At 44.4% G+C, this 26644-nt stretch overlaps 1 protein-coding gene across 2 annotated transcripts in view; it reads left to right on the forward strand.

Moving 5' to 3' along the window:
* Positions 1 to 26644, forward strand: part of SMOC2 (SPARC related modular calcium binding 2) — a 257957-nt gene that overhangs the window by 169294 nt on the left and 62019 nt on the right. For both annotated transcript variants that reach the window (XM_060242496.1, XM_060242504.1), the window contains exon 9: positions 18539 to 18621. In XM_060242496.1, the coding sequence (XP_060098479.1) occupies positions 18539 to 18621 (83 nt within the window). The remainder of the gene's footprint in view (positions 1 to 18538; positions 18622 to 26644) is intronic.

A 26644-nucleotide genomic window follows, 5' to 3' on the forward strand; every position in this document is an offset into this window, starting at 1 on the left:
CACAAATTATTTGAAGGACTGTTTCTTTTATTTTCCACATACTTCGTAGAGAGTAGAACAAAGTAGGAGTCAAGTGTATCTTTAAGACCAACAATTTTTTATTCAGAACGGATGCTTTTGTGTGCTCCAAGCTTGGATCTATCTTTGTAGAGAGTAGTTTTTGTAATGGCAGTATTTGAGATCTCTTCTTTTTTTTGCTTACACTTGCTGTTCTTTCTGCAAATGGAAGACTGTGCTTCTGAATAAAGCAAAACAGAGACCGATTACCCACTCACCTTGTTTCGGTCTCGTTGCTCTTTTCTCCTGCGGGCTGCTGCTGGATTTTGCACAAGCTGTCCTGAGCCGGCAAGTTGCCCCGCCCCTTTTCAAGTTCTGTCTGCGGCAGACAGAAACCAGTTTTCAGAGGATCCTGCCTGCTGCATAGAGAATTGAAGAGAGGCGGGACAACTCACTGGTCCAGGGCAGTTTGTGCGAAATCCAGCAGCAGCTCCATGGAGAAGAGGAGAGTGAGAGCAGCGTAAGTTTAGTGGGAAATCAGTCTTGCAACATATTTAACAGATAATCTGGAATTTTACGCTCATGACTAAGTGAAACCTTCATAATGGGAAGTTTCAGTCCACAGTGGAGTGAGTTTGGGAACAGCAGTGGCTCACATACTCGCAAACAAGGTGCTTTAACTTGCTGGAAAGTGCTATCAAGTTGCATCCAATTTATGATAGCCCAATAATATGAGAATAATAGATGTAAGGCAAGAGATGAATACAGGTGGTTTGCCATTGCCTGCCATTTGGAGCAACCCTGAACTTCCTTGGTGGTCTCCCATCCAAGTACTAAACCAGGGCTGACATTGCTTAGCTTAGCTTCTGCAATCTGGTAATATCAGGCTAGCCTGAGCCACACAGGTAAGGGCATGATTTGAGAAAATTCAGTGTGCATTTAAATAGCTTCTAAAAACATTCTCAGGCACATATTCTAAGTACTGATTCTTAAAATCAGAAACACACAAAGCTACCTTGTACTGAATCAAACTTTGACCTGTCCAGGTCAGTATTGTCGATTCTGATTGGCAGCAACTCTCTAAGGCAGGGGTATCAAACATACTGCCCATGGGATGGAACTGGCCCATCCAGGGCTCTTTTAAGCAAGCAACTGGTCATTACCTTTATTGCCAGACGGCAGAGGCTGTGCATTATGTCCCTGTATACTGTATACTGTATATGCATAATGGGTGGTGAAAGTGGAAGGGTGGACATCAGTGAGATACTTTAAGAAAATACTTTAAGAGTGTTAGTGTTTTAAGGATGTTTATGTTTTGAGTAAAAAATAAATACTCGTTAACTGGGTTTGCCTGTGTCCTTTTATAAAGTTTATATTCTCCAGTAGCCGGCATTATATTTTATGGCACACACAGCCCAGTCTAACAAAATGACATTTATATTAGATCTGGCCACCTTAACAATTGAGTTTGACATCTCTGCTCTAAAGTCTCAGGCAGAGGGCTTTCATATTGCTTGCTCTTTTTATAACTGGAGCTCCTGGAGATTTACCTGGGCCATTCTGCATGCAAAAGAGATGCTCTACCATTGAGCTGTGTTGCCACCCAAGAACCTTAGTTCATAGAATCATAGAGTTGGAAGGGACCTCCAGGGTCATCTAATCCAACCCCCTGCACAATGCAGGAAATTCACAGATATCCCCCCACACACTCCCTGTTACCCCTGTTCCATGCCCAGAAACCTCTGGGATCCCTGACCAAACTGGCCTGGAGAAAAATTGCTGCCTGGGCCCAAAGTGGCAGTCAGCACTACCCTGAGCATGTAAGAAGGGGCCATGAGAACTAAGCATTGATACAGCCCTTCCTGCCCTCCTTCTCATGAACTGCCTAAGTTCACAGAATCAGCATTGCTGTCAGCTGGCCATCTAGCCTCTGTTTGAAAACCTCCAAAGAAGGAGAGCCCGCCACTTTCCACAGATACCTGATGTTGTGTATGTGGAAAAATAGTATGTATTAATAGGTTCCTGCCTGGCTTATTGGACTCAGGAACAATGGGCAGTAGGATCTAAATCCCTGCTGCCCTGCTCCAATCATGCCCCCCCTGCTGGTTTGAATGTTCCAATGGTGTCCTAGCATGGGAACTTTGAAGTGTATATAATTGACCCCATTCCTCAGTCTTGAGTTCTGCAGTTGTCATGCTGTACTTAATAAAAAGAGCTTTGCTTCGATCACTGCTGCCTCGTCTCTCTATGTGTTGAAACCACTATAATATGGTGGCGACAAGGATGGTGAGCGTGCCCAGCAACCAGCATTGCACATCGCTGCATCTGCATCCAGCTCCATGCATCGCACTGCCTTCACTGTCAACATGGCCACTGCATCAGGAGCGCTGCCTGAGTTTGACGCTCCCCACCCCGAGCTAAAGGAGACATGGCTGAAGCGTCTGGAATACTATATTGAATACCACAAAGTCGAAGGACCCAAGAAGATGGCGCTGCTGCTCAGCTCCTGTGGAATCGCCACCCTGGAGCTAGCCAAGGGACTCCTGATGCCCACCACGCTCAAGAAAGCATCCTTTGACCAGATCACCACGGCACTCACAGCCAACTTCATACCACAACCAATGATCCCAGCCTGATGCTTCAACTTTTTTGGGTGCAACCAGCAGCCCAATGAGCCCGTGGGAGACTGTCGCCGCACTGCATAAGCTAGCACTCCAATGTGACTTTCCCTGGCTGGAAGAGGCTCTGCTGGATTGTTTTGTCTTCAGCCTGAGGAACGAAAAGCAGCGGCAGAAGCTCATGGGCAAAGATGATACTAACCTAAAGAAGGTGATAAAGTAGGTGGCGGCTTATGAGAAGTCCCGGAGGGAGCAACTCATGGCTGCAGCACACCAGGCCACCACATCATCCTCTTTGGAAGACTCGGAGGGCAATGACGTTCTCAAGCTTCACCATGCGGCCCTGAAACACCCACCACAACATGCAACGGAGACTGCACCTGCCTGAGAGTGTGCCAGCTGCGGAGACCCCACGAGCACTGCTCTTACAAATTCTGAGATGCTGTCTGCCATCAGTGAAGGAAGACGGGCCATTTTTCATGGGTTTGCAGATCCAAGTCTACCCACCATACCTTGGGGTGAGCAACCTGGCATCAAAATGGCCAACACCATGAGGTCGCCATCATCAAGGAGCTGCACTCCCTCACCGCATCAGCAGGCCAGGTATGCCAATTATCTAGACAAAATCAAGACTACTATGTTAATTGAGGGTGCTCCATGCAAAATGGGGATTGACTTGGGGGCCACCTTCATGGTCATTTCGGCCCAAACCCTTAAACAGCTCTGCCCCAGGGAAGACCCCCATCTACACCCCTCCCCAGTAATCATTCAGGACTTCCAAAAACAGGAGGTTTCCATGAAAGGGGTTGGGTTCTTCAGGGTGAAATATGGACCATTTGAGGGAACCCTGCCCTTGCTTGTCACTGATGGGGCCCTCTGTAGCTTGTTGGAACAGTCTTGGTTCGATCCTCTAGGGATCCGGGTAACCAGCATACACCAGGCCCCTGCAAGCATAGACTTTCAGCACATCTGCAGGGAGTTCCCATCAGTGTTTGAAGGAACTCTGGGAACCTGCACCGGCCCTCCAGTGTTCCTGCAGCTGAACCCCAATGTGTTGCCCATAAGGTTGAAGGCCCGGCACATTCCTGAGGAGGAGCTCAATCACCTTGTGGCACAACAGGTCTTAGAGTCAATTGCCAATGCATGATGGGAAACCCCCATCATCACTCAGTGAAGCTCAACAGGACTGTCTGCATCTGCGCAGACTACAAATGCACAATCAATAAGGCACTGCAGGACCATGCCTACCTGGTCCTGGTAGTCAGCCATGTCCTGGCTTCACTGGCGGGGGCCAAAATTTTTGGCAAATTGAATCTGGCCCAAGCTTATCAGCAGCTTCACTAAACTGACAAACCATAAGCCCTTGCTCAGCCTATTCGTCCTCAACCGCCAGACATCCCAGATGCTCTCGCCCCGGGTCTTGCGATGGTCCATCTTCCTGGCTGGGTACCAGTATGCCCTTCAGTACTGGCTGGGGAAGGCTATGGGCCATGCAGATGCCTTGAGCCACCTGCCATTGCCATCAGCAGACCCGGATCCTGCTCCTGCCTACCAGATCCTCCACCTCGAGTTCCTCCCAGACTTGCCAGTCCATGCCAAAGACATTGCTCATCTGTCGCCCAAAGACTGGATCCTCTCCTGCGTTTTGGACTGGGTGTGGAGGGGATGGCCCACCAGTTGGGTGGGCCTGGATTTTATAGTGTATGCATCCTGTGGGGATGATTTTTTGGTACACAAGGGGTGCCTTCTGTGGGGGCATAGGGTGGTAGTGCCCCTGGCCCTGCACCAGCAAGTCTTAACTGCACTGCATGAGACCCATCCAGGGATCGTGGGATGAAGGTGCTCACCTATAGCTATGTTTGGTGGCCCAGGATCAATTAGGCTATTGAGTCTTGGTTGCCCGTTGCCAATCCTGCCAGGAGACCTAACAGGCACCACCTCGAACCCCAGTTCAACATTGGGTCCTGCCTGCATCCCTTGGTCCTGCCTGCACCCCTTGGTCCTGCCTGCATCCAGATTTTATGGGGCCATTCCAGTGACAAACTTTCTTCCTTATTGTGGGCTCCCACTCCAAGTGTTTGGAAGTAGTCCCTGTGGTGTCTACTTCCTCACCACCATCGAAGTCCTCCACTGGGTTTTTGCCACGCACGTCCTGCTGGACACCCTCATTTCGGCCAATGGGATGGCTTTCACTTTGGGTGAGTTCCAAGACATTTGTGCCTGAAACCTGTTCAGAAACATCAGGTCAGCCTCCTTCCACCCAGCCACGAACAGCCAGGCCGAAAGGATGGTGTGGAAAACTAAGGAATCGCTCCGCCGTATCATCCATGGGGACTGGGAGGCTCGCCTTGCTGAATTCCTCTTGACCCAGCATTCCATCCCCTGCATGGCCACCAGCCGAAGCCCAGCAGAGCTCTTAATGAGCCAGCTTAATGTCCACCCTATTGGACTGGTTACACCCAAACCGAGCCCTGGACTTACAGGAGGTTCCGGAGGCACTCTGGATGCCCCCCGGGTTACAGGGGACTTGGTCTACGCCAAGAACTCTGGGGGAGGCCTGGCCTGAATTCCAGCCAGGGTCACCAGGGTTTTAGGGTCAGTCTTCTACAAGGTGACCACAGAGGGTGGGTCCACTTTTAAGCGGCACATCAACCAGCTGAGGTCCCAGGTGACTGAGGAAGATGAGATCGATGAAGATAGCCCTGATGACCTACCTGCAGCTTCACCCCTACTGACCAAGTTGGCCAAACCCGAGGCCCCGGCCACCAGCCTGGGGACCAAGTCAGCAGCAGCCGAGAACTCCGCCCTGCCAGCTGAGACCCCAACATTGCTGGCCCCTCCACTCACTGTGCCTAAAGTTGTGACTGCTCCTCTGCCCACTCCTACACTCAGGCGGACTGCGTAAGAGCACCACAAGCCTGCCTACTTCCGGGACTATGTCTGTTAAGGCTTGCGGACTTGGGGGGGGGGGGAGGGATGTTGTATATATGGAACAATAGTATGTATTAATAGGTTCCTGCCTGTCTCATTGGAGCCTGTAGGACTGAGCTTGGGGACTCAGGAACAATGGGTAGTAGGATCCAAATCCCTGCTGCCCTGCTCCAATCATGGCCTCCCTGCTGGTTTGAATGTTCCAATGGCATCCTAGCGCAGGAACCTTGAAGTGTATATAGTTGGCGCCATTGGCCCAGTTCCTCAGTCTTGAGTTCAGCAGTTGCCATGCAGTACTTAATAATAAGAGCTTTGCTTTGATCACTGCTGCCTCATCTCTCCGTGTGCTGAACCCACTATATTATAGAATACCTCCAAAGAAGGAGAGCCCACCACTTTCCACAGATACCTGTTCCACTGAGGAATAACACTGTAAGAACAAAAGAGAAGCAATGTTGGATCAGGCCAATGGCCCATCCAGTCCAACACTCTGTGTCACACAGTGGCCATAGCCACTGATGGACCTCTGCTCCATATTTTTATCTAACCCCCTCTTGAAGCTGGCTATGCTTGTAGCTGCTACCACCTCCTGTGGCAGTGAATTCCACATGTTAATCACCCTTTGGGTGAAGAAGTACCTCCTTTTATCCGTTCAAACCTGACTGCTCAACAATTTCATGGAATGCCCACGAGTTCTTGTATTGTGAGAAAGGGAGAAAAGTACTTCTTTCTCTACCTTCTCCATCCCATGCATAATCTTGTAAACCTCTATCATGTCACCCCGCAGTCGACGTTTCTCCAAGCTAACGAGCCCCAAGCGTTTTAACCTTTCTTCATAGGGAAAGTGTTCCAAACCTTTAATCATTCTAGTTGCCCTTTTCTGCACTTTTTCCAATGCTATGATATCTTTTTTGAGGTGCGGTGACCAGAATTGCACACAGCATTCCAAATGAGACCGCACCATCGATTTATACAGGGGCATTATGATACTGGCTGATTTGTTTTCAATTCCCTTCCTAATAATTCCCAGCATGGCGTTGGCCTTTTTTATTGCAATCGCACACTGTCTTGACATTTTCAGTGAGTTATCTACCACGACCCCAAGTTCTCTCTCTTGGTCAGTCTCTGCCAACTCACACCCCATCAACTTGTATTTGTAGCTGGGATTCTTGGCCCCAATGTGCATTACTTTGCACTTGGCCACATTGAACCTCATCTGCCACGTTGACACCCACTCACCCAGCCTCAACAGATCCCTTTGGAGTTCCTCACAATCCTCTGTGGTTCTCACCACCCTGAACAATTTAGTGTCATCTGCAAACTTGGCCACTTCACTGCTTACTCTCAACTCCAAATCATTTATGAACAAGTTAAAGAGCATGGGACCCAGCACTGAACCCAGCGGCACTCCACTGCTTACCGTCCTTCACTGCGAAGACTGCCCATTTATACTTACTCTCTGCTTCCTATTAATTAGCCAGTTTTTGATCCACAAGAGGACCTGTCCTTTTACTCCATGACTCTCGAGCTTACTGAGGAGCCTTTGATGAGGAACTTTATCAAAAGCTTTCTGGAAGTCAAGGTAAACAATATCTATCGGGTCTCCTTTGTCCACGTTTGTTCACCCCCTCAAAGAAATGTAACAGGTTAGTGAGACAAGATCTTCCCTTACAAAACCCATGCTGAGTCTTCCTCAATAACTCGTGTTCATCAATGTGCCTACTCATTCTGTCCTTGATAATGGTTTCTACCAACTTTCCCAGTATTGAAGTCAGACTGACTGGCCTGTAGTTTCCTGGATCTCCTCTGGAACCTTTTTTAAAGATGGGGGTGACATTTGTTACCTTCCAGTCCTCAGGAACGGAGGCAGATTTCAATGAAAGATTACATATTTTTGTCAGAAGATCCACAAGTTCAACTTTGAGTTCTTTCAGAACTCTCGGATGTATGCCATGTGGACCTGGTGACTTATTAGTTTTTAATTTGTCTATCAGTTGTAGGACCTCCTCTCTCGTCACCTCAATCTGACTCAGGTCTTTCAACACCCCTTCCAATATAAGTGGTTCTGGAGCAGGCAAACACTTATCATCTTCCACAGTGAAGACGGAGGCAAAAAATGCATTAAGCTTCTCAGCCATTTCCCTAACCTCCTTCAGGAATCTTTTGACCCCTTGGTCATCGAAGGGCCCCACTGCCTCCCTGGCTGGTTTCCTGCTTCTAATATGTTTGAAGAAATTTTTATTGTTGGTCTTGATGTTTTTTGCAATATGCTCCTCATAGTCCCTTTTTGCCTGCGTGATCACAGTCTTGCATTTGATTTGCCACATCCTGTGTTCCCTTTTATTAATCTCACTTGGACTAGCTTTCCACCACTTAAAGGAGTCCTTCTTACCTTTTACAGCTTCCATTACTTTGTTTGTTAACCATGCAGGCCTTTTCTTATACCTGTTTGTGCCTTTCCTAACTTGTATATATTTTATCTGAGCTTCTAGGATTGTAGTTTTAAAAAGCCTCCAAGCTTCCCCAAGAGTTTTGACTGTATTTACCTTTCCTTTCAGTTTCCTCTTCATATGCCTCCTCATCTCAGAGAATTTACTCCTTTTAAAGTTAGACATGGTTGTGCTGGTCTTTTGGGGCAACTCTCTATTTATACAAACGGTGAAATCAATAACGTTATGTTCTCTGCTCCCAAGTGGTGCGATCACTTTTACATCTCTCATCAAGTCTTGGGCATTACTTAGGACCAAATCCAGGATCGCCGAACCCCTGGTAGGTTCAGAGACCATCTGCTCCATAGCACTGTTATTGAGAACATCTAAAAACTCAATCTCTTTCTCTCGACCAGAACACATATTGACCCAATCAATCTGCGGGTAGTTAAAATCGCCTATGACAACACAGTTTTTACTGTCTAGCCACTATCTTTAAGCCTTCCATCATATTATAATCATCCTCTATCTTTTGATTTGGTAGGTGATAACAAAATCCCATAGTTAAATTTCCTTTGGGGCCCTCTATTTCAACCAAAAGCATTTCTAGAAGGGAATCTAATTCTCTGACCTCAGTCGTACTGGACCGTATGCCCTCTCTGACATACAGAGCCACCCCACCTCCAACCCTTCCCTCCCTATCTTGATATAACTTATATCCAGGAATCACCGTGTCCCACTGATTCTCCTCATTCCACCAAGTTTCTGAAATTCCCACAATGTCTATGTTTTCTCCCAACACTAAACATTCCAACTCACCAATTTTCTTTGAACACTTCTAGCATTTGTATACAAACATCTATAATTTCCCAGGCAAGCTAGGCCCGCCACTTTCCTCCTGCCGCCTCGAGACTCTGGCAGGCAGTCCATACTGTTTGTCACCATCTCAGTGGACAACTCTGATCCATTACCCGGTAGAAAAGTAACAGCTAACCCTTCATCTCTTTGAGATGTGTCCTCCTGAACCAGAGACATTTCATCTCCTGTCGGCTTTCCCCCAAGATTTAGTTTAAAAACTGCTCTGCCACCTTTTTGATTTTAAGTGCCAGCAGCCTGGTTCCATCTGGGGATAAGTGGAGACCGTCTCTTTTGTACATTTCCCACTTGTTCCAGAAAGCATCCCAGTGCTTAACAAACTTAAACCCTTCCTCCTTACACCATCGTCTCATCCACACTGTAGTGTATCAGCAGCCATACGCGCCATGCGCAGAGGCGACTGGGCGGTCCCAGGCGCCTCCAGCACGGGGCGCGAAATCCCCGCCAATCACCTGCTGTGGCGGGAAGTTTAACAGGTCAGGATTGGCCTGACCTTTCCAGTAGGCTGTACCGGGGATTGTACATAAGCGGGACCCGGCCCGCTTGTTCTCTCTCTTGCAACGTGCTCCTAATAAAGAATGTTGCCCTACTCGCGTCTCCCGATCGAGTACGTTACACACACATTGAGACTTCTAATTTGTGCCTGTTTCTCCAGCCCTGCACGTGGAACAGGTAGCACTTCTGAGAAGGCTACCTTGGAGGTCCTGGCCTTAAGTCTCCCGCCTAGCAGCCTAAATTTTTCCTCCAGGACCTCACGACTGCATTTCCCCACATCGTTGGTGCCAACATGCACCACGACCACTGGCTCCTCCCCAGCACTGTCTATCAGTCTGTCTACTACACACGTAATGTCCGCTACCTTCGCACCAGGCAGGCAAGTCACAAAAGGTCGGTACGTGGTTTTGCCACCCAGCTGTCTACTTGCCTAAGGATCGAATCACCAACTACCAAGACCCCCCCTCTCTCCCTGTCCAGGGATGGTTCCTTGGCGTGAAAGGATTCCCGCTCACCAACTAAAGAAGAGGTCCCTTCTGACCGGGCTGAGGGCGCATTCCCCTTATCCTCAGCCTAGTGCCCTGTTCCCTCTCGACCCTTATGCTCCCTGGCAGCAACGGGGCTACCACGTTCAGAGCGGGGCTCATCTAACACATCCCCAAGAGTCTTCTCCGAGTGCCTAACTGACTGTCTCTGCTTCTCCAGGTCAGTTACCTCGGTCTCAAGCGTACAAACTCGTTCCCTGAGAACCAGGAGCTCCTTGCATCGAGCACACACCCAAGACTTCTGTCCTGTGGGCAGATAGTCATACATGTGACACTCAGTGCAAAACACTGGAAAGCCCCCACTCCCCTGCTGGCATTCTACCTTCATGATAGCTTTTTTAAAAAATATACAGTCCCCTTTTAAACCCTGTTTGTTTATGTGGCTCCCCATCTGGAGAGTCTACTTACCTTATTGGGAACACAAGGAATCTGGGTTCCTGGTCCTTACACAGCATCCAGGCTAAGAGCCACAGGCCAAGAGCCCTTTACCTCTCTGGCAAGGCGCAGCTTAATAATGCAAAGAGGGTGGGGAACACAGCCACTCCTAATTAATCAGCAACAATCATCTTCACCTTCAGCCCTTCACACAAACTCAGAAGTTTTCAGCAACTTCCCCAGCTGCTGAGCCACAAACCTCACCCTTGTAGCACTTCTCTGTACTATCCCAGAGCTCTCTGAAATGTCAAGGAAGTTCTTCCTAATGTTCAGCCAAAAACTCTTTTGATTTAAGTTCAGCCCATTGGTTCTGGTCTGATCTTCTATGGTAACAGAAACCAACTCTGTACTACCCTCTATATGTCACCCCTACAAGTACTTGAAGATGGTTATTATATCAACTCTCAATCATCTCCTCTCCAGGTTAAACATACCCAGCTCCTTCAACCTTTCCTCATAAGACTTGGTCTTCAGATCCCTCACCATCTTTGTTGCCCTTCTCTGGATGTGTTCCAGCTTGTCTATATCCTTCTTAAATTGTGGTACCCAAAACTGAACATAATACTTTAGGTGAGGTCTAATAAGAGAATAGTAAAGCAATACCAAAACTTTGTTTGATCTAGACATTATACTTATGCTGATTCAGCCCAAAATCATATTGGCCTTTTTAGCTACCACATCATACTGCTGACTCATGTTCAGTGTATGATCCATTAAGACATACTACTGTCAAGTCAAGTCTTCCCCATCCTATAATTATGCATTGGATTTTACATTTACAGAACTTTACATTTATCCTCATTTTAGCCCATTTTTCCAGCCTGTCAAGATCATCCTGTATCCTGTTTCTTTCTTCAACCATATTTGCTATCCCTCCCAATTTAGTATCATCTGCAAATTTAATAAGCATTCTGTCTATTCCTTCATCCCAATCATTTATAAATATGTTGTTGAATAAAACAGGTCTCAGGACAGATCATTGAGGCACTTCACTTGTCACACCTCTCCAAGAGGATGAGGAACCATTTACAAGCACTAACAACTATCTTTGCTGTCATTTTTTAGTCCTTTCTTTCCTCATGTGTCTTTTGATGCAACAGAACTATGTAGCTTTCTTTAAATAACTGTGTATCTAATTACTCTTCTGTGTTTTCTTTGTACCCTTGCTTGAATAATGATTATATCAACATAATATTTTTTAAAAGTTTCTAGCCCTCCTGCCTGTTTACAAACTGCCTGCATATGTGTTTTACTTTATCATTTACTGGTGTTGCTTCTACAGCTTCCATTACTTCAGTGTACTTACAGAACAAGTTGAGGGACCAGAGAATGGCCTGAAAGCATGGGAGACAGCTGACACTGATCCCAAGTAAAGCCAGTATGAGTGACCAGCTGCTGCTCTGAGTTGCATGGACAAAGTGCAAGGGGTTCAAACATTACGTATATGTAAAAACCTCAGTTTTTACTTATTCGGTTGGCTAACATTTATTTACCAACATACGCTAGGCAGCAAAGAACAGACAGTGTCTCTGCTGTACAATAGAACTCCTAATAAATCCAGCCATGGTAAAATGACCAGAAAGTGAAGGAAGAGAACATTAATTGCAACAGAGAAAAAGGGTAGTGGGAAAAAGGGGGAAAATGTAGAGAAGAGTATCAGGTTAATCTGGGAGCAGGCCAGTTGCCAGAGACTACATTAGTGCACCCAGCTCAAAGATTTCATTCTTTCCTTGACTGGTTAAAAGAGGTCACATATCAGCAGTCACTATCCTCTCCATCCAAAGCTTGCTATCAAAACAGCTTCTGTTCTTCTTACCCAAAAAGTAACACATACTTGCCGAGCGTGAAATTGCATTACACCTTCATGGAGCAACCTGTATCTGATGGGCAAATGGCCAGTTCCACAAATGTCCGCTTCCCTCAGACAATGAGAAGATAAATTAAACAATCGGAGCAGGGAGGTATGATCCATTTTGTTTCAGCCATTTGTCATTCTAATGACTAGCACAGCATCAAACCGTTCTGACATTTTTTATGAATCATACCTTTAAAGGGGGTTCTTAATTTGCATGTAGCAGATAACTACATTACCTGGTAAATGAAAATTCAGTTCACTCATCAGTCACTGCCTTTCAGTTTAATCTATCTCCCAGGGTTCCTGTGAAAATAAAATGATAATAGGGAGTCCTACATATACTGGACTGAGTTCCTTGGAGGAAGGGCAAGATGTATAAAAGATAGATAGGGCAAGATATATACATAATATATACAATGATTGTGTCCAGTAACACTGAAAATGTAAGAGGCAGGCAGGAACACATACACATGAGTCAAACTAAATGACACAGCGAGACTGATTCCTCACCAGCATTTGCTCTGCCCCTGCACTTCCTGCACTGTCTGAAGTTATGGATTCTCCACTAGTTACTCCACAGGCACTTCTTGCATTGCGGCTCCTTCCCATTACCGTTGAAGCAACAGCATGCAGTTCTGGTTGCTGCGACGGGAATGGGAGGGAGCCTTGAAGCAAGAGGCACCACGGAGTGACTGGTGGGGAATTGATGGCAGGGGCAGAGCAAATGCCGATGAGGAATCAGTGTAGGATCTCTCTCTCTCTCTCACACACACACACACACACACACACACACAAAAACCTGCCACCATAGCATTTTTAAAATGCTAATCCAGTTTGGATTGGGATATGCAAGAGAAAGAGGATTTTAATGCTTTCCCCTATGTGGTTTCATCAGTGAAAAATTACCTTGCCTTAGTTCTTAAATGGGAAGAAGGCAGATAGTGGGAGGCAAAGTTGAACACTTGGCAGTTTTTTCTTCCAGCCCAATATGTAAGTAAGACTTTAACAAGATGACTCTCTCCTATGTACCTGAAGGGTGTGAGGAAGATTCCTGTGGGTAAGGGTTACAGTCCCTGAGAATTTCATCTCAGTTGGGTGGGAGGCAAAAATGTCTGGTGCAGACATGTGTTTCTCATTGAAACCAATGAGAATGTCTTCTGTATACAATTATGACTTTGAATGTGATCGAACAATATTGAAGAATTTGAGCAAACTCTTTCACGAACAAAATGACTCGCATCTTCAAAACTAATTGCTGTGCGCATTCGTACTCTGTTCCTCTCTGAACTGTGCATTCTTTTAAAAAAAGAAAAAAACAACCTCCAAGTAAGGAATTACATTGCTGTCATTTGCTTGGCATCATTCTTCCCAATTAATTAGCATGGATGATGGCTAAAGCAATTGTCCATCTGCTTGATAAATCTTGTTTCTTGACATTTGCAAGGCAAAAGTAAATCTTGTAGCAGTTGCAAGTTGGTCAGATATAATAACACCGATACTGAAATCACAGCCAATAACTGGCCTAAAGTCCAATTTCCTGTTACAGCCTATGCGTTGTTTAAGATTCCAGGCACAGTACAGGGGGTAGATGCATAACTACAGAGAGCTGTGTGTCTTTTAAACAATCTGTGCGTCTTTGTGCAATCTATCAAAACTCTTATCTGTGGCTAGCACAAAAAAATGCTGTAAGCAAATAAAATGCTATAGTTCCACATTCTGGATGACCGGAAATCCTTTGTATAGGTTTTAAATGTCAGTTTGGTTGGGGTCATTTTATAGATCACAATAAGATAAGAGAATGTATAAATCAACAGGGAATCCGGTTTAGTTTCCTGTTGCATTGTGAAGATTTTTCTGGTTTATTTTGGATTAGGTTGCTATAGCATGAATTTGCCTGTCTATTCCCTTTTTTTTATATGGCCCATGTATATATTCCTTTTCCTCCAGGATTCTACATATATTGGAAGAAACCAATTTATCCCTAACCTGGAAACTTAAATGGATTTGTCTTTTATCTTATACTTCCATCTTTCAAAACCTCTCTCAGGAGAGTACTGTAACTTGTGTGATATCACATCAACACAATCAGGAGCATGCATCATATAGACTCAGGATAAATTCACATGTTTCTCATGCTTATTTCAAACCTGTTTGTTTTCAGTCTGGGCTCAAAATATATTCATGAACCTAAATTTGCCATTAAAATTGCCCAATTCATGGTTCATGAGTTGGGAGTCATGCGATCCTGCCTGTAGCGAACGTCCTATGAACCTCCGTGATTTTTACAGAGGTTTGTGTTGGTGGTTCATGCAGCAGACATGCTGGCACTGATCAATTAATCATCAAAGTGACAGGGGGAATGGACTTCTGCAGCCCTGGAAACATAGTGGCTCTCCAAAGCTCAACAGGCAGCCCTGGCTGCCAAGAGAGCTCCTATTTTGCTGTATGGGAGCAGAATGGATATATACCCCCAGCTCTCACACAGCTGTTTTTACTTGGCAGCAGGCAGAGAAGGAGTTAGTGGCAGAGAAGGAGAGGGACTTGAAGTCATCCCTCAGTGGGGTTGGGGGTGTTTGGTGCTTAGAGCTTAGAGGCATCGGTCTTTCTGCTCAAGCTGAGCAGAGGGGCTTAGCTACTGGGTTCCTTGGCTGAGGACCCACATTCACCCTCAGTGGCTGGGGCAGAGTCTGGTGGACTCAGGGCTCTGAGCTAGCCTGAGAAGAAGGATTGCCCATCTACTGTAACAATGAAGAGGCAGACAGTACTCCCCCACAAGCCAATCCTCACCAAACTGGAACACAGGTAGAGGGACATCCCAGGGAGGTCTGTGAGTTTAATGCCTCTAGCTTACTGGGGGGGGGGGATATGACACATTCATCATGAACCTGCAACCCTGATTTCTCCAAAGAGCACTTTCCTGGGGGCACCTGCTTTGCAGGGCTGCTACTTATCCCCCCACAGCTATTTCTCACCAAACTTGGCAGCCAAGTAGAGGGGCATCCCAGGGAGGTCCTCTGCAAGTTTGATGTTCAACATGCTCCTGAACCTGCAGCTATTATTTCCCCAGAGAGCACATTCCTGGGGGCACCTGCTTTGGGATGCTCTAACTCACCAAACTTGGAAAGAAGGTGGAGGAAAGTCAGCTGAAGACTTGCCATGCGTTTGGCAAGGGGGGCCACTCTACCACATCACAAACATTATGAAACCAACCGGTTTGGTAAATGGGAAAGTTCATGAAGGTTCATGATTCTCAAGACCTCAAAAACTGGGCTGAACCTCCATTTTTCTGTTTTGTATCTATCCTTAATCAGGAGTACTGTTTGCAATCATGTACCACCAAAAATCTTCCCCAAGTTTTTTTTTTTTAATTTTACTTCATTTACATCCTTCCTTTTTTCCAGTGGGGATCCTCAGTGGCTTAAATCATTCTCCTCACCTCCATTGTATCCTCACAGCAACACTGTTAAGTAGATTAGGATGAGTTTGTGACTGGTCCAAGGTACCTTGTAAACTTCCATGACAGAGTAGGGATTCATACTTGGGTCTCCCAGATCCTAGTTTGACACTCTTACCATTATACCATACTGGCTCCAAGAGGACTGAGCACATTTAGAGTCCAGATCAGTTTAGATCAGTTTATTTATCATGATCAATGACCATATTCAAACGTACAAGATAATAAATATAATGGTATAACAGCCAGATCAAAAACAAGCAAATTTCAGCTGAGTTACTTCAAGAAGAATGGTCTTGTGAATCAGCACAAAGTTTTAAAAGAGTGTGGTTGTTCAATAAACCATAAAATAAAGTAAACCTTAAAGAAATGTTTGCCTTCTTACTAAGGTATTAGTAATGACTTGATTAAAACCAGAGGTCGTTTTGCAGAAAAATAGGTGGTGGAGCTCATCCTGGGATTGTTATGCAATACTATTCAATGGACAAGGAGGTGGAACTCTCAGAAAGAGGAGGTGGAACTCTCAGAAAGGTTCAGGAGCTGTGCTCCTGTGAGCTCCCACTGAATCTGAGGCCTGATTAAAACAGTTATGGAGTTCTGAGGTTAAGGTAATGACTTGCATCCAGCAAGGTGCAATTGGAAGCACAAATGGACTTAACAGAATTCTGCTTGCATGTGATCTTGTGTAACTCATGCCCTTTCCTCCCTATATAATGTAGTGCCCAGAAATTCGTTATACAAGATTTTGTGCAGGCAGAAACACAAGTGCAATACAATAAGTTTGACCTAATGCGTGCAGCTACTTTTTCCAGTTGTTCAGGAGCTCTAGTGCAAACAAAAATTTTGTGCTATATCCAGCCCAGTGTTTGGTCCTTGTTACCCCATGGAGTAAAGGTGCAGTAAGTAGCTGAGTGATAACAGTCTTTTAGTGATGGCACTGCAGGTATGAAACTCCCTCCCCTTGGATGTCTGTTTTACTCCATCTCTCTTAACTTTTAGACATCAGTTCTGTGGAGGTGTTTTTTACTTCTTATGAAGTGAGGCATAGTGTTTCACTCTAATCTATGGAATGGGATCTTTATAAAGTTCTCTGTCTTATTTTATTGTTCTCTGTCTTATTTTAGTGACTTTTAAAATTATATCTTAAAATTGTATGAATTTGAGTTTTAGTTTTATGCAGATTTCTTTATGGCCCCAACAGGCCAAAATCAGAAGAAAATGGTGAAATGTTACAAGTTGTGTTGAATTATGAATTATTAACAGATATATCCAAAAGCTAGCAACTAGACCATCCTTTCCCATGCCATTGCCATATCATTGCTCTTAGACTTTGAGCCCAAGTACATTTTTCTAACAATCTTTCCCATCAGTTTCCAGAGTGAATGGTTTGTTATCTTGTAAAACAAAACAGCTACTGTGGCTAAAGACCTTATGAGCTGTAATTTAGATAACTAGACTAATTTTATAAAATCTAGAACAGTGGCCATTGTAGCAAAACCAAAGGACATATTTATATCCAGCTTAGAAGTTTGTGGGGAAATATGATGGAACCTGGCATGGTTAGCTTGCCTTAAGTAGAAATCAATGAAGAAGGGCCATCACATCAATATTTTAGTAATTAGCAACATGATAAAATGTGGGAGAACAAATATGTTCATCTACAGATGAGAAAAACTCAAGAGGAAAGGATTTCAGGAGCTAGCTTTGAAAATGACAAGTTCTTTAATTTTGCAGTTCCAAGATGAAACAGAATTGATAAAAACAGTTCTCTATGGTTCACACAACTTTCTGAAGTAATTTGTCAGGGACTCTCCAGCAAAAATTCAACAGTTACAAGAGGAAACTGCTTTCAATATTGTGAAAGCAAGCACAGATATTTGGGAGGAAATATATATTGCACCCCCCAGTCAGAATAAAGAGACAGACACAGAAAGTTAGGTAAACTAAGGGCCAATTTATTAAAATTCTGGCAGTAAAGGCAAGGCGGCACAGTCAAGGCCAGGAGTCCTTTGGACACCTCCCTTGCTGCTGGTGGGCAAGCCACCCTGCCCCAGAACGAAGCCAATTCCCCATGGGGTGGCTCCCATCTGTCTGGCACATTGCTCAGGATATGCCCAAGAGATCTCCCCCCCCCCCCCCACAAACCACATAGATTAAGTGGAGATCAATCCTGGGCATCCCTTAGGCAGTCTGCATTCTCCCCCCCCCCCATGCTGCACAGGCCTGGGGGGGATCCTGCAAGACCCCCCAGCCCAAATAGGACTGCTGCATGGTGCTCACCGAGCTGCCAAATCCAATCCAACCTGCCAACTCTAAGGGACCGACCTCAACTACAGCACCACCTCATCCAATTCCATAATCCTCTGGATAGCAGTGCAGGGTAGGCAAAAAACTACCCCTTCCTACCACCAATTAAGGAAGGGGCAAAAAATTCCTACCCGGCCCCTGTTGCAATTGGGCAACCAACCAAAGCCTGCACTATATCCAGGGTGGGGTGGGCTGAACACGAGGCAAGACTGCACAAATAGGGGAGGTCAGATGACTAGGTTTGGGCCCTCCCCACAAGACAGGAAACCGGATGCTCAATCAGCTGACTCCTCTGCTCTTTTCCTTCCATCTGAGGTAAAGGCAGCCCCTCCCCCACCCCCCGCTGCAGATTCCGTTGGCTACAGGTAAGGAGCTGAAATGCCTCAGCAATACTTATCACACAAAATGGCATGAAGTGCAATTAATGAATCACTAGTATGTGCTTGACTTGACATGTTTCTGTGTGGCTGAGATTTTAGACAAAGCATATGTATAAGCCCTGCTCCTGTGTGACTGCATAGCATTTAATGTAACAAATTTTACAAATTAAATTGACTTCACCTTGTTATCTTTTCTTCTTCCTGTTCTCTCTGCAGATATGAACAACCCAAGTGTGATAACAGTGCCAGAGCTCATCCAAGCAAAGCAAAAGATTTGTTCAAAGGGCGCCAGCTTCAAGGTCAGTGTCTAACAAGTGATGTTTAGATAGGCTGTTTAGTTGCTGAATTCACCTGCGAAGAGATTCTGTACAGTCTCAAAGCAAAAATGTCTGGAACACTTCTTATGTTGATTTTGATTCTGGATACCACTGAAGCTGAGTTTCAAATTGATTTGACTATAATGGAAAGTGAAGTATTTTTTCTGCATTTGTGTAATTTCACATCTAGAACAATGATTCTCAGGGGAAAATAATGAGCAAAAATTATGTGGGATGCTAATCATGGAGCTAATGAGTTGGATCCAGTGGAGCTTTTCTGTGGTCAGATGGATTTCCATCTACCAAGCACAAGTTTCTCACCTTCCCCCTCCCACTGCTGCGGAAATGGGGTGTTTTTATTTTCTGTGTCTCAAAGCCACAATGGAAGCCAGATGAATCTTGCCCAGATTGGACACAGCGTCATCTGGATGCTCCTGTTTATCACAGGGGCTTCCTGCTGTCTTTCTCTCTGTGTGTGATGGGGGAGAATCCCCATATGGAAAGTCTGTGTTGCTAGACTTTAACTTCATTCTGATACAAGAATATAACTTTCATATATGAATAACATGGAGTGCCACATGATTTACTACTATGGATGGGCATGAACTGGCTCACAAAATAAAGTTTGTGACAAATTTTGGCCAGTTTGTGATTTATGAAGTGAACGTCATGGCAGGTCAACCAACACAAACTTTCCATGAACTTTCAAGCTGTCTGTGGAGGTCCATACCAGTTTGTGCATGGATGAATTTCCAGATAGACTGTATCCACTCAAACAAAATGTTTACCAAGCTTCAAAGCAATTGGGGGTGGGGGGAGATTCTCCAGACTTGGAAACTGTGTTGTCAGTTTCAAACTAGCCATGCAAAATTCCATCCTCCTTGTTGAATTTGTGTCTCTGTGCTTTGAGATTAGTTAAAGCTTGCAATAATAGTGGCAGTGGGTTCTGCTGGGCACTCTGTGATGGCACTGGTACTGCAGGGCACTCTGTATATTGTACTGGTTTGGATGGACTTGCAAATGCGCCCCCCCTCCCCACTTGGTTTGTGATTGAGCTGCCTTTGCCGCATTGGCACTGGGTTCTGCTGGGCACTAGTACATTGCACTGGTTCTGCTGGATTTACCCCAACACTGCTTGTAATGTGATTATGTAACTAGACATCACTTGGCATTATCACAATGGCACTGAGTCTCAGTACATTGCACTGGTTCTTCTGGGCTTGCAAAAAATGCCCCCCTTTTAAACACAAGAACATAAGAGAAGCCATGTTGGATCAGGCCAATGGCCCATACAGTTCAACACTCTGTGTCCTGGTGCGAAGGTAGCGGTTTTGTTTCTGCTGCAGAGATTCTCTGGTTTCATCTTAGTCTTGTTGGGTTAGCACTGCCACAGTGGCACTGGTTTTGCTGGGTACATTGCAGTGGTTCTGCTGGGCTTGCAAAAATGTCCCCCACCTTCAGTTTCTGTTGCTGAGATTCTCTGGGACTTTGAATTTGTTCTGCTGGGCTTATGTTGCCCTTCTTTGCTGGTTTTTCCCCTCCACTGGAAACAATGAAAGATGGGGCACTTTCTTGGGGGGGGGCTTAACTCAGATCCCTTAAATCTAATCCTCAGCAAACTTGGAGGGCAGGTAGAAGAGAGTCAGCTGGAGATTTCCTGTGAGTTTGGTGTCTCTTGCACACCAGGGGCTGCTTTACCACACCACAAACTGAACTGGTTTGTTTGGCTCATAAAAGTTTGTGATGGGCATGCCATGAACCATGAGTCAAATTGAACCACATTTTCTCAGTTCTTGCCCATCCTTATCTATTACCATGTGAATATTCACCATAGATCTTAATCCCCAAAATGCATGTCATCCCAAATCTAGATATTAAGTACTTAGAGGGAAGATAGGAACTCATCTCTAAGATATGTACAATTCAGGGCATGGTGGGAACTGCAGTTTTCATTACCTCTTTTTTCCATTCTCTGTTATGGAGTAGAAGTAAAAGAAGAAAGTAGAATTCTCTCAGGTTCTATATATGGGTTCATCCATTACAATGTTTTATGCAGCCAAGTTTAAATCATCCCTAACATAAGCTTTTTTTTTTAACTGTAGATTTAAAAATGGGAGTTCAATAAATTAGGGGGAGTTAGGGGCTTAGTATCAATTGCCTTTTTAGCATTTGTGTAAGCAAAAAACAGCATCCATGTTAAAAGAAGGTCTTTAAAAGAAGTATGGCCTATTGTTTCTACAATATCACAGTGTCTTAATGGTGAGGAGTTCCAATACTTTCTACGAAATTTTGTAATGAAATGTTATTAATTTATATTTTTCTGCTTCTTGTAAGCTGTATTTTGGAAAGAATTACAATTAATACCTATATTTGATGAGTATATTATGACTCTGAACTGAGTTGAGAAGTAACAAAATTGGACAATTAGGAAGAACCCTAATGACATACATTTGTGTGCGTGTGTGTGTCTTGATTACCTCTTGTGTAGTCTTACAGCAGGGTTGTTAGTGTTATGTTATCATATAAGCAGGTCTAGTTGGTAGTTTATTTTCTTTTGTCTTTCTGTTCTTGTTTTTTAATGTGACAGGTAATAAAGCATATCAATATTTTGTGACTAGGTATTATTTGAGGTGTTCTTTTTGTGGAGGAAGACGTAATAAGCTAAAAGATCTTTGGGACCCACCCATAGAAAAATGCAATTAATTCCATGTGCACAAAGTGGTGCTGGATTTATGTTTCTCAACCAACAGCCTACCATTAAACATGTCAAACTATGTCTGAAATTGGAAAGGCTTTTAGATACGATATGATATGATATTCACTTTTTGATATGATATGAAGGGATCCAAAGTGGCATAAGTTATTCTCACAACAACATTTTATCCTCACAACAACTATCTGAGGTAGATTAGGCTGAGAGTATGTGCCTGGCCCAAGGTCACACAACGAAGTGCAAGTCCAGTGGCACCAAGGTCACACAGCAAGTTTTCATGGCAAAGTTAGGATTTGAATTCAGGTCTCCTAGATCCCAGGCACTCTAACCACTCTATATCATATTAGAATTATTTAAATGAAGGCCACTAGACATACTATTGTTAGGGTTTGTCAAGCAAAGATGTGTTGATTTATTAACCACAGTTAGTCTTGTCTATGGCACTGTGTAATTTCTGAATGCAGACATCCTGCCTTCGTATAGGTTTCATTCTGGCTCCTTAACTGTCACATTGTTCATTTTTTCCTTCTCTAAGATGTGTGAAAGTAAGAGGATTACATTTTGTTTGATGTAACCAGTTTGTCAGAATCACTAAATGATCTCATGTTCAGAATATTTTTGTGAGTTTTTATATTTTTCTATTAAAATTTCAGATGAAATAGTCAATTTGTTATGAAGATTAATTTTGTACATAGTTGGCATGGGCCTTAAAATTACCTTTCAAATGTGAGATAAGCTTTGTTGAAAAAACAATGCATAATATATTATCTGAGAGTCTGTAAGTTAGCCTGGGTGAATTTATAATCAATATATGAATGATGGTGTTAGTCCCCAGAACTGTAAACTCTGCCTTATGGACATAAAGATCTGAGTCTCATCTCCCTTTCTACCACACTCTGTGGTATTTGTTGTCTATGAGAGAGAGAGAGAGAGATTCCTCACGAGCCTTGTTCCAGTTTCATGCTCCTCTTCTCCGCGGGGCTTCCATCCAATTTTATACAAGCTGCCCCAGGGCTGCAACTCACTCTGCCTCTTTCATGTGGCAAGCAAAGTCCTCTAAAACCAGTTTCTGCTTGCCACACAAAAAAGGTGGAGTGAGTTGCAGCCCCGGGGTTGTTTGTGCAAAATCGGACCGAAGTTCCGCCGAGAAGAGGAGCTTGAGACTGGGACAAGGGTAGTGGGGAATCAGAATTTAGCAACAGAATTCTGTCTGTCCTGCTGTCTCAGTCTTCTTGGTCTACCTACCTTACCTTTCAGGGTGTTTGGACAATTCTTTCTTTTTGTTTTACTTGGGGAGACATATTGTAAGTGGGGCAAAGTTTGCACACTCCTATATCTATTTTAAAAAGAAAAGGCCTGGGCATTATTCATATGTGATGATGGTGTTAGTCCCCAGAACTGTAAACTCTGCATTATGGACATAAAGATCTGAGCCTCATCTTCCCTTCTACCATACTCTGTGATATTTATTCTCTATGGTTATTCAATATATAATAATCTTTCCCTGAATGGAGAGCAAGAAGTCCATGCATTTAAAGGGAACATTTACATGTCATCATGCTCCATGTGAACATGATTCATGGCTTTCATGGCTCTTTTCAACTGGATCAAAAATAAATGTACTTTGATGTGGTTCAAAGGGGATTCTCCATTGTTGCTACAGAAGGGGTAGATGGAACTATGCTCTGCTTTCGAAATGGCTTGAGGCAGCAGATGGCTGTGTTCTTTTTCAGCCCTTTCAGAGGTTTTTAACTGATTTTCTTTTAATACCATGATCTTTCGCAGGCTTCCTTCTTTCCAAAATGTTTATTGCTCAATTTATTTTGGCAACAGACAACGTGGAGAGTAGTGTATGAAGGCTTGAGGCCTTAAACTTTTACAAAGGCCAATTATTTTTAATCACAGAGTATCATAACTGAGCAGACTATAGTGATTTTTTTTACAGCAGGGACTGGAATATGTCAGGTGTTCTATCACAGATTTGGTGGTGAGGAGGCTTTCAGAATCTAGATATAATAGCAAAAATGTGGCAGTATCTGTGGGTAGCTAAATCTGTGGACTGGGGCCACAGTTACCCAAAACAGATAGTTATGTAAACCTTGGGAGCTCTCCTGGTTTACAGAAAAATCTGAAAACGTTCAAAAATACAAGGGGGGGATTAAATCCCTCCAAAAACCTTCTGTTGTGTGCACATGTGCAGGCAACAAACCTGTCTTCTCTGGCAGCAGTTTCAATGGTGGGGTTGATGGCAGCTGTTGTGGGCCAGATGTCACTGGGCTTGCTAGCAATGGAGGCAGTGTGTGGGTTGGAAGATGTGGTGGCCCCAGCAGCAGAGACTGGGAACTGCTCTATGTTCATTGAGAGCAGTGGTGGTGGGAGAGTCTAGAGCTGTGCCGGGCTTGCCAGCAGTGTAGGCCATGGAAGCGTGAGCAACACGGTTGGCTCAGCAGCCGCGGCTGGTCAATGCACCATACTTGCTGGGGAAAGCTGGAACTTTGCTGGGTTCATTGGTACTGGAAAGGAGGAGCAGGAGATGTAGTGGACCCAGCACCAGAGATAGGGAGCCATGTTGGGTTTACTGGGGGTAGATGTCAAGCATGCAGGTTCAATGATGAGTCAAAGTTGATACAAAGACTGTGTTTATTGATAGACCGATACTTTGGTAACTTTCTTGAGAGTAATGCTGAATACACATTGATACAATACTTTTAAGGCCTACTTCAAAGGGATTCCAAGGGATGGGGTTGTGGGGTAGCATTCACACATAAACTATCATAAATGTCTACATTCCCATAGCGTTATCAGGACCGTGTCCTTGCTTTCCCCAGATGTCTCTCACTCCCTTACAAGAATGTATGAGAAGGTGCTGATTACTTGGTTTCAATTCTCACTACTTCTAATTATGACCCATAAAGCAAGGCGGGGGGAAGGGAAAGAATAACAAGCTAGCAAAGTTGGATCCTCCCTGATACTTCACAGGCCAGGTTAGGCAGGACCCTTAAACAATCAAATAAGCTGTGCCAGGCTTGCCAGTAGTGAAGGCAGTGGGTTGGGTGAGAGCTGCAGAAGGTTCTCTCAGAGCACCAGCAATGATTCTAGAACCACTAATTTTGGAAGGGGTGTTGAAGGACCTGAGTCATATTGAGGTGATGAGAGAGGAGGTCCTACAAATGATAGACAAATTAAAAACTAATACATCACCAGGCTCGGATGGCATAGATCCAAGAGTTCTGAAAGAACTCAAAGGTGAACTTGTGGATCTCCTGACAAAAACATGTAATCTTTCATTGAAATCTGCCTCCGTTCCTGAGGACTGGAAGGTAGCAAATGTCACCCCCATCTTTAAAAATGCTTCCAGGGGAGATCTGGGAAATTACAGGCCAGTTAGTCTGACTTCAATACCAGGAAAACTGGTAGAAACCATTATCAAAGACAGAATGAATAGGTACATTGATGAACAGGAGTTATTGAGGAAGACTCAGCATGGGTTCTGTAAGGGAAGATCTTGTCTCACTAACCTGTTAGAGTTCTTTGAGGGGATGAACAAACATGTGGACAAAGGGGACCCAATAGATGTTGTTTACCTTGACTTCCAGAAAGCTTTTGATAAAGTTCCTCATCAAAGGCTCCTCAGTAAGCTCAAGAGTCATGGAGTAAAAGGACAGGTCCTCTTGTGGATCAAAAAGAGGCTAATTAATAGGAAGCAGAGAGTGAGTATAAATGGGCAATTTTCACAATGGAAGATGGTAAGCCGTGGGGTGCTGCAAAGCTCAGTACTGAGTCCAATGATTTCTAACTTGTTCATTAATGATTTGGAGTTGGGAGTAAGCAGTGAAGTGGCTGAGTTCGCAGATGACACTACATTGTTCAGGGTGGTGAGAACCAGAGAGGATTGTGAGGCACTCCAAAGGGATCTATCGAGGCTGGGTGAGTGGGCATCAACGCGGCAGATGAGGTTCAATGTGGCCAAGTGCAAAGTAATGCACTTTGGGGCCAAGAATCCCAGCTACAAATACAAGCTGATGGGGTATGAACTGGCAGAGACTGACCAAGAGAGGGATCTTGGGGTTGTGGGAGAAAACTCACTGAAAATGTCAAGACAGTGTGCGTTTGCAATAAAAAAGGCCAACGCCATGCTGGGAATTATTAGGAACGGAATTGAAAACAAATCAGCCAGTATCATAATGCCCCTGTATAAATCGATAGTGCAACCTCATTTGGAGTACTGTGTACAATTCTGGTCACCGCATCTCAAAAAAAGATATTATAGCATTGGAGAAAGTGCAAAAAAGAGCAACTAGAATTATTAAAGGGTTGGAACACTTTCCCTATGAAGAGAGGTTAAAACACTTGGGGCTCTTTAGTTTGGAGAAACGTAGACTGCGGGGTGACATGATTGAGGTTTACAAGATTATGTATGGGATAGAGAAGGTAGAAAAAGAAGTATTTTTCTGCCTTTCTCACAATACAAGAACTTGTGGGCATTCAATGAAATTGCTGAGCAGTCAGGTTAGAACTGATAAAAGGAAGTACTTCTTCACCCAAAGGGTGATTAACATGTGTAATTCACTGTCACAGGAGGTGGTGGAGGCTACAAGCATAGACAGCTTCAAGAGGAGAATGGATAAGCATATGGAGCAGCGGTCCATCAGTGGCTATTAGCCACATCTTATTGTTGGAACTCTCTGTCTGGGGCAGTGTTGCTCTGTATTCTTGTGCTTGGGGAGGGCACAGTGGAAGGGCTTCTAGCCCCACTGGTGGACCTCTTGATGGCGTTTGGGTTTTTTGTCCACTGTGTGACACAGAATGTTGGACTAGATGGGCCATTGGCCTGATCCAACATGGCTTCTCTTATGTTCTTATTGTGGGGGGGGGGGGGGCGGTGGAGCTACAGCTAAGAGGGAAAAGGGGATTCCCCCTTCAAGTATCAAGCCGCCCTGAGCCTGCTTTGGCGGGGAGGGCAGGATATAAATCAATCAAACAAACAAACATGGGCTCCCACTCAGTCTTCCCCAGGGCTTTTTTTGTAGAAAAAGCCCAGCAGAAACTCATTTGCGTTTTAGGCCACACCCCTGACACCAAGCCGGCCGGAACTGTGGTTCTGTGCATTTCTGCTTAAAAAAGCCCTTATCTTCCCTGATTTTAATAATAATAATAATAATAATAATAATAATAATAATAATAATAATAATAATAATAATAATAATAATAATAAAATTTTATTTATACCCCGCCCTCCCCACCGAGGCAGGCTCAGGGCGGCTTACGGAGTGTGGCAAAAGCCATGTTAAA

Source organism: Heteronotia binoei, chromosome 1 (genome assembly GCF_032191835.1).
Source record: "Heteronotia binoei isolate CCM8104 ecotype False Entrance Well chromosome 1, APGP_CSIRO_Hbin_v1, whole genome shotgun sequence".
Classification (NCBI taxonomy): domain Eukaryota; kingdom Metazoa; phylum Chordata; class Lepidosauria; order Squamata; family Gekkonidae; genus Heteronotia; species Heteronotia binoei.